General features: G+C 43.5%; 1 protein-coding gene across 5 annotated transcripts in view; it reads left to right on the plus strand.

Moving 5' to 3' along the window:
• Positions 1-11,221, plus strand: part of LOC129829982 (signal peptide, CUB and EGF-like domain-containing protein 3) — a 124,222-nt gene extending 113,001 nt beyond the window's left edge. For 2 of the 5 annotated variants that reach the window (XM_055892065.1, XM_055892069.1), the window contains 13 exons: positions 3,767-3,889; positions 4,022-4,135; positions 4,261-4,356; positions 4,606-4,758; positions 5,039-5,200; positions 5,343-5,546; positions 5,869-6,030; positions 6,185-6,352; positions 6,456-6,617; positions 6,943-7,140; positions 7,499-7,651; positions 7,754-7,833; positions 7,976-11,221. In XM_055892065.1, the coding sequence (XP_055748040.1) occupies positions 3,767-3,889; positions 4,022-4,135; positions 4,261-4,356; positions 4,606-4,758; positions 5,039-5,200; positions 5,343-5,546; positions 5,869-6,030; positions 6,185-6,352; positions 6,456-6,617; positions 6,943-7,140; positions 7,499-7,651; positions 7,754-7,833; positions 7,976-8,128 (1,928 nt within the window). In that variant the 3' untranslated portion in view covers positions 8,129-11,221. The remainder of the gene's footprint in view (positions 1-3,766; positions 3,890-4,021; positions 4,136-4,260; positions 4,357-4,605; positions 4,759-5,038; positions 5,201-5,342; positions 5,547-5,868; positions 6,031-6,184; positions 6,353-6,455; positions 6,618-6,942; positions 7,141-7,498; positions 7,652-7,753; positions 7,834-7,975) is intronic. The other 3 variants (XM_055892068.1, XM_055892070.1, XM_055892066.1) reach the window with 2 other exon arrangements.
• Positions 11,222-13,109: the final 1,888 nt, after the last annotated feature.

Below are 13,109 nucleotides of genomic sequence, written 5' to 3' on the forward strand. Positions count from 1 at the left end.
ATGGTGATTGACAGAGTCGAAAGCCTTGGCCAGGTCGATGAAGACGGCTGCACAGTAATGTCTTTTATCGATGGCGGTTATGATATCGTTTAGTACCTTGAGCGGGGCTGAGGTGCACCCGTGACCGGCTCGGAAACCGGATTGCACAGCGGAGAAGGTACGGTGGGATTCGAGATGGTCAGTGATCTGTTTGTTGACTTGGCTTTCGAAGACCTTAGATAGGCAGGGCAGGATGGATATAGGTCTGTAACAGTTTGGGTCCAGGGTGTCTCCCCCTTTGAAGAGGGGGATGACCGCGGCAGCTTTCCAATCCTTGGGGATCTCAGATGATACGAAGGAGAGGTTGAACAGGCTGGTAATAGGGGGTGCGACAATGGCGGTGGACAGTTTCAGAAATAGGGGGTCCAGATTGTCAAGCCCAGCTGATTTGTATGGGTCCAGGTTTTCCAGCTCTTTCAGAACATCTGCTATCTGGATATGGGTAAAGGAGAAGCTGGGGAGGCTTGGGCGAGTAGCAGCGGGGGGGGGGGGCGGGGCTGTTGGCCAAGGTTGGAGTCGCCAGGAGGAAGGCATGGCCAGCCATTGAGAAATGTTTGTTGAAGTTTTCGATTATCACGGACTTATCAGTGGTGACCGTGTTACCCAGCCTCAGTGCAGTGGGCAGCTGGGAGGAGGTGCTCTTGTTTTCCATGGACTTTACAGTATCCCAGAACTTTTTGGAGTTAGAGCTACAGGATGCAAATTTCTGCTTGAAAAAGCTGGCCTTTGCTTTCCTGACTGACTGCGTGTATTGGTTCCTGACTTCCCTGAACAGTTGTATATCGCGGGGGCTCTTCGATGCTATTGCAGTTCGCCACAGGATGTTTTTGTGCTGGTCGAGGGCAGTCAGGTCTGGAGTGAACCAAAGGCTATATCTGTTCTTGGTTCTGCATTTTTTGAACGGAGCATGCTTGTCTAATATGGTGAGGAAGTAACTTTTAAAGAATGACCAGGCATCCTCAACTGACGGGATGAGGTCAATATCCTTCCAGGGTACCCGGGCCAGGTCGATTAGAAAGGCCTGCTCGCAGAAGTGTTTTAGGGAGCGTTTGACAGTGATGAGGGGTGGTCGTTTGACCGCGGACCCGTGGCGGATACAGGCAATGAGGCAGTGATCGCTGAGATCTTGATTGAAGACAGCAGAGGTGTATTTGGAGGGCAAGTTGATCAGGATAATGTCTATTAGGGTGCCCATGTTTACGGATTTAGGGTTGTACCTGGTGGGTTCCTTGATGATTTGTGTGAGATTGAGGGCATCAAGCTTAGATTGTAGGACTGCCGGGGTGTTAAGCATATCCCAGTTTAGGTCACCTAACAGAACAAACTCTGAAGCTAGATGGGGAGCGATCAATTCACAGATGGTGTCCAGGGCACAGCTGGGAGCTGAGGGGGGTCGGTAGCAGGCGGCAACAGTGAGAGACTTATTTCTGGAGAGATTAATTTTTAAAATTAGAAGTTCGAACTGTTTGGGCATAGACCTGGAAAGTATGACAGAACTTTGCAGGCTATCTCTGCAGTAGATTGCAACTCCTCCCCCTTTGGCAGTTCTATCTTGACGGAAAGTGTTATAGTTGGGTATGGAAATCTCAGAATTTTTGGTGGCCTTCCTAAACCAGGATTCGGACACGGCAAGGACATCAGGGTTGGCAGAGTGTGCTAAAGCGGTGAGTAAGGCAAACTTAGGGAGGAGGCTTCTGATGTTGACATGCATGAGGCCAAGGCTTTTTCGATCACAGAAGTCAACAAATGAGGGTGACTGGGGACATGCAGGGCCTGGGTTTACCTCCACATCACCCGAGGAACAGAGGAGTAGTAGGATGAGGGTGCTGCTAAAGGCTATCAAAACTGGTCGCCTAGAGCGTTGGGGACAAGGAATAAAAGGAGCAGATTTATGGGCGTGGTGGAATAGATTCTGGGCATAATGTGCAGACCGGGGTATGGTGGGGCACGGGTACAGCGGAGGCAAGCCCAGGCACTGGGTGATGATAAGAGAGGTTGTATCTCTGGACATGCTGGTCTCAATGGGTGAGGTGTGGGGTGGGACAAAGGAGGTATCAGAGGTACGGAGAGTGGAACTACGGGGTCCATTGCAAACCAAAACAATGATAACTAGCCTGAACAACAGTATGCAAGGCATATTGATATTTGAGAGAGACATACAATAAGGCATAAAGTGATTGCAGGTCTTGATTGGGAGAGCTAGCTAAAACAACAGGTGAGATAACAGCAGCTAGTCAGCTAACACAGCAACAGCAGGTAAAAATGGCGACGACTAGGCAGAGAGGGTCGGATTAACTACACACAGATCCTGAGTTAAAGCACAGAGCCGACAGATAAAACACAAATAAACAGAATGGAGTACCGTGAATTAATGGACAGTCAAGCAGGCATCAGCTATGTAGCCAAGTGATCATAGTGTCCAGGGGGCAGCCGTAGATGGAGCAGGGAGGCCTCCACTAAGCTAGCACGCGGCGTTTAAAGTTAGTAGCCCGGGGGGTGGTCTGCTCAGACAGAGGGGGTCTGCTCAGACGGAGGCCGGTTGAGGGCACAGCGGATGGGGTATTCGTCTGCAGACCAGACGTGGTCGTGTCGACAGAGAATCCAAGCCGGATGGCGATGGCGAAAGAGAGGTTGTGAATTGTAGAATTGTGTTTGCTAACTGGTGCTAGCTTCGTGGCAGTGGCGCTAGCTGCGCTAGCTGCAAGCTAGCTGTGAGGATCAGAAGTAGTGGCTCAGGGATTACGGCAGGAATCCGGCGTTGTTGTCGAGAGACAGTCCGATGCTGGTAAATTGGTGAGTAATATCCAGGCTAATAACAGGGCTGGTGTCTGTGCAGAAGGTAAAAGCTGCAATCAGCGGCAAAAAAATGGCTAAATTAGCTTGTAGCTTGTAGCTGATTAGCTGGTTAGCTACTGGGGGTTCTTGAAAGTGTTCCAAAGTTAAAAAATAATAGCGATTCCGTATCACATTGGGTGAGGTAGGTTACCGGAAGGTATAATCGAATTAAAAATCGAAAAGAGATACAACAAAAATTTTAAAATATATACAAGAAATACGAAAAAATACAAACGTACATGAGAGGACTAAAGAAACACTTGTTCACAGTTGGGCCGCAGAGTGAAGGAAGGGTAGCCAACAAGTGCTCAGCATATGTGGGAACTCCTTCAAGGCTGTTGGAAAAGCATTCCAAACCCTTGAATGAGTAGGTGTGTCCAAACGTTTGACTGGTACTGTATGTCTATGTGTTTGATGTGTTGAATTGTTGCCTTGTGGATTTCCACTCATATGAGTGTATTGGATGCTGGTCTAGACATACAGGTAACTGTGATAATAAAAGTGTCTGGAACTCTATTGGAGGGATGTGACACCATCTTCCATGAGAAATTCTATTTTGTTGATGGTGGTGGGAAAAGCTGTCTCAGCCACCGCTCCAGAATCTCTCATTAGTGTTACAATTGGGTTGAGATCTGGTGACTGAGACACACACCCTTTATACCCCCCATGCTCATTTGAGACCCCTTTTGAGATATGTATTTCTTCTAGCCATGGTAGCCAAAATAATGAGCAACTGGGCATTTTTATGCATAACCCTAAGCATTCTGGGATGTTTTAATTGCTTAATTAACTCAGCACTGGATTTCAAAATATTTTGTATCTCAAGTTTTTATCTTAAGTATTTACTAAAGTTTACCTGTACATGGTCATAACTGTCCATTTTCCTCTGCAGATATTGATGAGTGCAGTATAAACCGAGGTAGCTGTAAATATGGCTGTGTTAACACTCAGGGCAGCTATGAGTGTACTTGTCCAACTGGATACAAGCTGCACTGGAACAGGAAGGACTGCATTGGTATGTAACAACACCACCACCCGGTGGTCAGGACATAGAAACACACATTATGGCTTGGTTCCAAAGTCATGGAAAGGATGTTGTAATTGATGAGTAGTGTATGATTGTGATGTTGTTTTTATGTTCATTCAGAGCTGGTGAAATGTCTGCCTGGCCTAGCTCCCAAGACCACTCTGACCTGCAGTAAAACAGGCAAGAAAGAGAGCTGCTCCCTCACCTGCACCTCCAAGGCTCACTATCTGGCAGGTAGAGACATCATATACAATATCAGCGTTAATACACATTGTTACAGTTTCTATCTCAAACATTGTGTGCTATTGATTTAAATGACTTCTGACTGAAGCTGTAAAGATATGTTGGATCATTTACAGAATCTGACAGCAGCTATACAGTGAGCTGTGGCATCCCCATCCTACGAGGCAAATCCCCAGCCAGACTGAACACAAGCAGCAGTCCGAGCTGCATAGGTACAGTGTCCTACAGAGGCATTCTTAGGACTTAGGTAGAAGGTTGCAGATGTTGCTAGGGTTAGGGTTAGGGTTAGAGTTGCAGATGGATCTAGGGTTAGGATTAGGGGTTGTGGTCAGTATCAATGGGTTTGTATATTGTTCCTATCTGTGCCACTGCATATATGCAACTGTTGTGGACGGAATGGTTCTATTGTAGTGTGGTCCTCCTCTACACCCATCCACCTGCACTTCTCTGTTTGCCTGTAGAAACAGGGGCCCCTCCAGTGAAGCAGACCGCCTCTTTCAAGATCAAAGATGCCAAGTGCCACCTGCACCCCAAGCTGACAGGCAGGGCTGAGGACAGGGGCCGAGCGCTGGGGCCAGGTGAGGGGCCACATCTGGCCTACATTCCAGACCTTGGTAATGATGACCTTACAAACAAACTGACAATTCAACTACCGTGCATTCTTTTTTTCTGTATGTCTCATATTCAGTGTGTGCATATTCAACAGCAAATTTGTAGGTAAGTGGGTCTCTGTGTATTTGCTACATAGTAACCCTCACTGTGATTATGTGCGATGAAGCCAGTAATCTGTCTAACATATGCTGCTAACAGACCACCCCACCCCTAACCCATGAAAGACCCAGCATTGATGTTGACAGTAACTTACAATGTTGTTTTACAATAATGTGTCTCTAGGAAGTGGACAGCCCTGCAATAACTGCCTGGTTACGTTTGTCAACCTCAAATGTGACTCCTCCAAGAAGGCCAAAGGGCGTCGTGTCCGTAACCCCACCAACAAAGAAGTGACACGCATCACCCTGGAGCTCGAGGCGGAGGTCAAGCCAGGAGACACCACAGGTCAATCAGTACAAGATGTCTGCTTGGATATACCTCCCTGACACTGTGATTGACTGATTGATTCATCTTTAATTGCTTAATTAATTAATTGATGAATTGATTGATTGATCTGGTAATATGTACTGTCCCTTCTTCCCCATAGGGAGCTGTAACCTGAGTTGCCTGCGCCAGCGCATGGAGAAGCAAGTGAAGACATACATCAAGGCCCTGAAGAAGTCGATCAACCAGGAGCGTTTCCTGATCCGCGTGGCTGGGCTGGAGTACGAGGTGGCCCAGAAGCTGCCCCAGGTCGCCTCAGGCCACCAGAACTGTGGTCCAGGACGGGAGAAGGACAGCGGACGCTGTGGTAAGAAAGACCAGTTTGGCAGCCATCTTTCTCTGTCACCAGTTACCATGCAGACCATGATTCTGTACGAAAATGTTACTACTGTATATCACAGAAGGCATAAACAGTCAAGACACTGTCGTGACACAAACCATAAACTGACATAGGTTCTCATGACTATTTATGACTCGTGTGTACTTATGTATTCATATAGTCTCATGTACTGAATACAAAAACATCTCCAGAGCTGTGGTGTGCTAGTTAGTTTGGAGCCAGGAGTGTTTGGTGTCAGTGTGTGTACTGTATAGCTCTCTCACCAGACCCCTCCTGGCTATTCTCTCAGTCAGATGTTTGCCAGGATCGTACTACCAAGGGGAACAGGAGCACTGCATCCAGTGCCCACCTGGCACATTTCAGGAGAGGGAAGGGCAGCTGGCCTGTGACCTGTGCCCTGGCAGTGATGGGCATGGACCTGCCGGAGCACGCAACATCTCCTCCTGTGCAGGTACATACACACCCCTGATGGCAGACTGCACTAATTATCCATTCATATGTCTGCATGTGCCAACATTGTACAGTAACCTATAGTGAAGTGCAGCACAGGGTACTGTACATCTCTATCTGACTGAAAGTGTCTTGTTACTGTTGTCTACATCAAGGTCAGTGCCCTACTGGCTACTTCTCCAGTGATGGGTTTCAGCCATGCCAGCCATGCCCGTTTGGCTCCTACCAGCCTGACCTGGGACGGACCCTATGCTTCCCCTGCGGAGGGGGGCTGAGCACCAAACGGGAGGGGTCCAGCTCCTTCCATGACTGTGAGGTCAAAGGTCAGTTACGTCATATTATCCTCACATCTGTGCCATTAATAATATTTCACCTCAGATTTGGTTTGTAAGTGTGGGTATGTGTGTGTCCCTGTCCTCTCTGCAGTTCAGTGCTCCCCTGGCCACTACTACAACACTACGGTGCACCGCTGTATTCGCTGCCCTTTGGGCAGCTACCAGACAGAGTTCAGACAGAACTACTGCATCACCTGTCCTGGTAACACCACTACAGACTTTGATGGGGCCACCAGTGTCTCTCAGTGCAAGAGTACGTTCCTGATTGTATAAACCTGCTATTTGCATACAGAATGCATTTTCTGACAGAATCACTTTTTATTTTGGACTTTCAAAAATGTAGCCTTGAGCCTTAATTTGCATACCTTTTCTATGAATATTAAATTAAAAATCCAGGTTGCATAAATTACCCTAAAGGGAATTGGTCCACACGTAACAAATTAAATGTTTTATTTTATCTATCTAGCCAAATAGAAATATGTATTTTATTTTGAAATATTGACTCTCTTTCCAAAACTCAAGATGGATTCACTAATAACTTGTATTATTGTGTGTATGTGTGTGTGTGTGTACATTAGACCGAGAATGCGGAGGAGAGATGGGCGAGTTCACAGGTTACATTGAGTCGCCCAACTACCCCGGAAACTACCCAGCTAATGTGGAATGTATCTGGATCATCAACCCACCCAACAAGCGCAAGATCCTCATGGTGGTGCCTGAGATCTTCCTGCCATCAGAGGACGAGTGTGGAGACGTACTGGTGATGAGGAAGAACTGTAAGCACCTCTCATATAACCCAGCACATGTGTTTAATACCATTCCATTCACTACATTCCAGCCATTATTATGAGCCGTCCTCCCATCACCAGCCTCCTCTCAACCCAGTGGGGTGTTCCACAACCACAATATCAATCCACTCTATAGAGATCGGATCTAGGTTTCAATAAACACTGAAAATTCTCAAACAACAAATACTGTACTATACATAGTTCAATTTTAAGGTTTTAGTTTTTAAGGTGTCTACTTGAGAAGCTTTCAAGTTGAGGAAATTATCATAAGAGCAGATTGAGTGCCTGCATACCCAATGTGCAAAGTATTTTGTCAATCTTCTCTGTATCTCGTCTGTTCTTCCAGGGTCGGCCACATCCATCACCACCTATGAGACGTGTCAGACGTACGAGCGACCTATAGCCTTCACCGCCCGCTCCCGCAGACTCTGGATCAACTTCAAGTCCAACGAGGCTAACAGTGCCCGAGGCTTCCAGATCCCCTATGTCACCTATGACGGTAAACTCTCACCCACCACACAACACCCACTGAGGAAACAGAGGGGGCAAGTCTTCAGATTCTGAGCTGTTTAATGTATCATGTGTTTTTGTGGATTCACAGAGGATTATGAACAGCTTGTAGAGGACATTGTCAGAGATGGAAGACTCTATGCCTCTGAAAACCATCAAGAAATTCTAAAGGTTAGTGTCTGCTGCTAAGATACATACTACTGCATCCCTCAGTGGGTCATGTCCATGTTCAAGCCAGGTATTGTCTGAATACTTTTGTATACTTGAATACTTGTCATTAAAGTGTGCTGTGTTGTTCTCTTCTTCCTATCAGGATAAAAAGCTGATTAAAACTCTCTTCGACGTGCTGGCCCACCCAAACAACTACTTCAAGTACACCACTCGGGAGTTCAGCGAGATGCTGCCGCGCTCCTTCTTGCGCCTCATAAGCAGCAAAGTCTCCGCCTTCTTGCGACCATATAAGTAGTCACCACATCAAACCCCGCCCCTGAAGGACCAGATCCCGCCCCCCTCTAGCAGGCCAAACAACGAACTCTCACAGGACTTCTAACAAGTTGACAAAAATAACTATTTTTTTCTTCTATTTTTTCATACTGTAGGCTTTGACGACACACTTCACTATGCAGTCTCATACTCAATCTGTTTTGCAGTATTTAGTTGTATGCCCTTTTAATTTCTCCAAAACCATGCAGTATCTGAAGCCAACCAACTTGAGTCAAAGTACAGTACAGGCTTTCTTGCCCATCTCTTCTTTCTGAATATTTATCACAACTCCAATATGTTTGTGTCATTCTATTTTTTTGTTTGTTGCTGTTGTCATTCTTGTTTCTATTATCATATAGCATAGATGGCCTTGTCTGTCATTTTCACAGCAATCCATAATTAGAAGGATATGTGTGCATTTCAGATGACACATGTTGTCTGTTTGTTGACTAAATGGACAACGGTAGAGGCATTTATGTCAAACAGGAAGAAGGATATAAGGGCAATATAATATTTTGAGCTGGAACAGGGTTATCGTAAACGTGCTTTAATAAATAGTCTTTCACTTGAATTCCAGCTTTAACTCTTACCATGTCAGGATGAGTCTGTTTTGATAAATGAATAACCTTTTGTATATCTATATCCTCCATGAGCAATCCTCAAGGAGAAGGACCTGTCAGTTTCATGTCATTGTTACATTCCACAACATTCAAAGCCTTACTATATCTGAGCTCTTAGAGCAACTTCTTGTTAAGGTATTACTGTTAAAACAGTTATTCTATGTTTTTTTCTTCTGTCCAGATTGTATAACTGTCTGTTACCTACCTACAGATATTTTCTGTTAGTCTATATCCAAGTTAACTTAACAAAGTGTATAAATTGTAGTTTATATTTTTTTTGCCAGAAGGTGATGGACATTATGGAAAAGAAATATAAAACTAGATTTGTGAGAATCACAGGAGAAAGACAGAATAATGTCTCTATGGTCCATGACTGGTGAGGGAGAGACAGAATAATGTCTCTATGGTCCATGACTGTTGAGGGAGAGACAGAGAAATGTCTCTATGTTCCATGACTGTTGAGGGAGAGACAGATAAATGTCTCTATGGTCCATGACTGTTGAGGGAGAGACAGATAAATGTCTCTATGGTCCATGACTGGTGAGGGAGAGACAGATAAATGTCTCTATGGTCCATGACTGTTGAGGGAGAGACAGATAAATGTCTCTATGGTCCATGACTGTTGAGGGAGAGACAGATAAATGTCTCTATGGTCCATGACTGGTGAGGGAGAGACAGATAAATGTCTCTATGGTCCATGACTGGTGAGGGAGAGACAGATAAATGTCTCTATGGTCCATGACTGGTGAGTGAAACAGAGATACATCTTAATTAAAGGACAAGGTTCTGTGATACAGAAAATGTCTTTATTGGACACAACTCTGTGAGAGAGATAGAGAAATGTCTATGAGGGACATACGTTTGCTGCTTCTTTTAAAAAGGTCACTTTAATTCTTCAATTTCAAGTCCTCTTTCTGTGCTCGCATAACACTAATAGTCCATTGCATTAATATAAAATAATGTTGTGTTCAGAGAGATGCATCATAAGTATAAATACAATTCTACCGCCTGTCCTCATGTAAGTTGAAAGACATATCACATTTGCCTCTCCATCCATGGATTACCAACTGATTGTAAAGTTTTTCTTTCAATCTAGTAAATAATGAAAAAAAAATTGACACGGTTTGAATCCTTTTTAATCGAAATAAACTTGAGCAGGATCCCCAAACTATTTTCTTTCCATGTCCTCTTCACCCTCTCCCTAATCCAAAGACCTCACCCCCACCTCCCCCACCAGCCCCCTTTTTCCCAAACACCCACGTCAGATTCTGTCCCAGTAAGACCAGCTCTTCCAAAGACTGTCCGCTCGGCAAAAGCCTAGTTATTATCTTGTGCACTAGATCTAGAGCCTGTCATCCTACCTTTGTTGTAGTGCAATGAATGAAGTCTCCATTGTGCTACTCCTCTCTCTGTGTCCAAAGAAATACTAAAAAACAATGTTAATATTTGTCAAAACATAACAAAGGATTGTCTTTTCTTGGACTCATTTAAAAAAATTGTGACTGGCGTTAGGGGTTTGAATGAAGTTACTTTATATTCAGCATCCCACTACAATAATGTTGAAAAATGAATATAGTTGATCAATGCAATACTATTACAATGTAAAAACAAATGACAATGATAACAAGTAATCCTAATACACTCAAACCTTTGTTGAAGAAGAATCAACATGTTAGCTACTGCTCTTAAATATAATGGATTTCCCTTGGAAACACTGTTTTTATTTGATTTTAGATTTTTTTTTTGTAAATAAGAGAAAATAAACAGTGTAAATGGTAAAAGCTATTGTACAATACCTTTAGATAGTTGTAAGCACGGGTGCTTCTGGATAAGAGAAAAGGATTTTGACCACATTGCTAAATTGCAAGACAAGCGTGGCCTAGCCATGCAGACCTCATAGTCAGAAGGAACTGTTTAATACACATCACAGAATATCTGCCATATCTGTATTCTTTTGAATGTTTGTTTTAAAGTTGCCATTAGTATTTATACCACCCTGTTTTTTTTAAATCCCAACATTTCGATGTCAATAGCAACAGTCCATAGCGCTCACTGTTTCCACCTGTCCCAACTCACTCTCTTCCTCCCTCTGTCCCTGCAGCCTGAACACATCAGATGGTTGAATTTTTTTGGTTTGTTTTTTTACATGAGTTTGTTATGATGTATCACAGAGTTGATAATGGTATTTGCACTTGAAAATTGTTATTGCTCATGTAAAAATGTCTGGATTTTGTATTGTCTTTTTAAATGAATGGAATTGCTGTTCACATTTCTTGTAGCTCTCGTTTGTTCTCTAAATGCTCACCTACTGTGTTCAACCCATGAAGATGAAGATGCACACGTGCATGTGACTTTATCAACTGTAAAAATAAAAGTATGTACAGAGATGAAATGAAACAAGATTATGAGCTTGTTTCTGTCAAAAACACTTATCAAAATAAACATACTGTAATTGAGTTTAATTTCTAATATTATTTGATGTCGAAGTAGCCCTTTTCTTTGAATATGTTTATGAGACTAAGGTGGACATCTCAGAATCCCTGTTTATACTTGGTTCTAACTTGCATCCTTTGTCCTGATCTTGTCCACATTCTGAATGTGCCCACATTTTTAGACAGGTGTAGACAATCAAAAGACACATTGTGATCTGATTGTGATCAGATCCTCCTGCCCACCTCCGGAGGTAGTCAAACATGCCTTGTGTAGACATCTCTGGACAGAGAAACCATTTAAATCATAATTATTCCACCCTCTAAAATCATTGACAGGTTGCTGCATTGACTGATTACATCAATATGTGTCTTACAAAAAATAGCATATCTTATTTTGAAAGAAATGCTGTGAAATAATGTGCCTAAAGGAAGGTACCAGGATATCTGGTCACAATACAGACACAGTGGACAGATAACATACATTTAAAATACTATGTGTAGACAACACATTTCTGGAAATGTGGGCACAATCAGAATGTACACAAGATCAGGACAAAGTACCCATGTTAGCACCAGGTATAAACGGGGCTAGACAATAACCATCTCTTAAAAACAATTAGAGCAGATAAGGGGTGTGTCAGGTACTAGTTTGTGTATTAGGTTTGTGTACTGGTCTTCCTGACTCACCCTTGAAACTGGAATGGAAACAGACAAAATCATTCGAGCATCAATTTAATCCAAAACTGTGCTGAGATTATATCCAGTGCTGTAGAAGTACACGTTTTTAAACCATGTATAATGTCTCTAAATGATAAAATATTAAATCAAGTCATACTAACCCTTGTGTTGTCTTAAAGGTAAAAAAATTACCCGTCACTATGTTTAACAGCAGAGAAAGCCCCTTAAATTATATTTTTTCAACTTGAAATTTGCTGACTTTCCTAGAGTGACTCCAACATTAGAAAAAGTGAAACATCACCTTTGTTCATATTTCCATGAAAGCTGTACACCACCAGGGTACAAAGATTGTCTTAGGGTCATTTTTGACCCGGTAGTTATAAAATCATTTACACACCACAAAAACCACAAAAACACACACACACAATGAGAAATTGAGATTGTGTGCTACTGATTGAAATCAGACAAAACTAAAACGTTCTTGTGCATGTGCAGCATCTCCCCTCCACGACCCCACGACCCCACACACGACTCAAGTTCACAGACAACATTTTTTTAAATTCAGACAAAATAAACAAAATTTCAGACAAAATAAACATTTCTTGAAAGCATTGGGGAACGCAGTCAGAGGCTATAAAGGTGCTGCAGATGACAGTCCCCCAAGTTCTCTCTTTGCTGAAGCCATGAGTGCATGTTTCAGTGCCCAACAGGTCGTAGATCAGATTTTGACCTGCGTGCCTACATAGGGCTGCTAATCTTAGCGGGAGTGTATAGGTCCCGAGGCGAGGCTACATGTAGTCTCTGGGATGCAGAGAATGGAAGGGCGATTTTACGTGCCATGATGACACTGAAAGTCTTTCACACTTTCTCAAGAATGCTATGATTTGATAACCGTGAGTAGAGACCTGCAAGACGTGTGAGAGACAAACTGGCGGCCATAAGAGAGGTCTGGGAGAATTGGGTGGAGCATCTGCCATACCTCTACAACCCTGGGCCTGAAGTAACAGTGTATGAGCAACTTGTTCCATTCTGTATTGTAAGTGATTTTCACAGTTCATTTTATTATGTATTTCTGTAATGTCATTGATTTATGTGATTGTTTTCTGTGACACTGATACTAATTACTGATAGTAATCTCTTTTGTCAAGAGATCGCTGTCCTTTCCGGCAGTATATGCCCAGCAAACCAGCAAAGTTTGGCATCAAGATATGGGTGGCCTGTGACGCATAATCCA

The sequence above is a fragment of the Salvelinus fontinalis genome, chromosome 31 (assembly GCF_029448725.1).
Source record: "Salvelinus fontinalis isolate EN_2023a chromosome 31, ASM2944872v1, whole genome shotgun sequence".
In the NCBI taxonomy this organism is placed as follows: Eukaryota; Metazoa; Chordata; class Actinopteri; order Salmoniformes; family Salmonidae; genus Salvelinus; species Salvelinus fontinalis.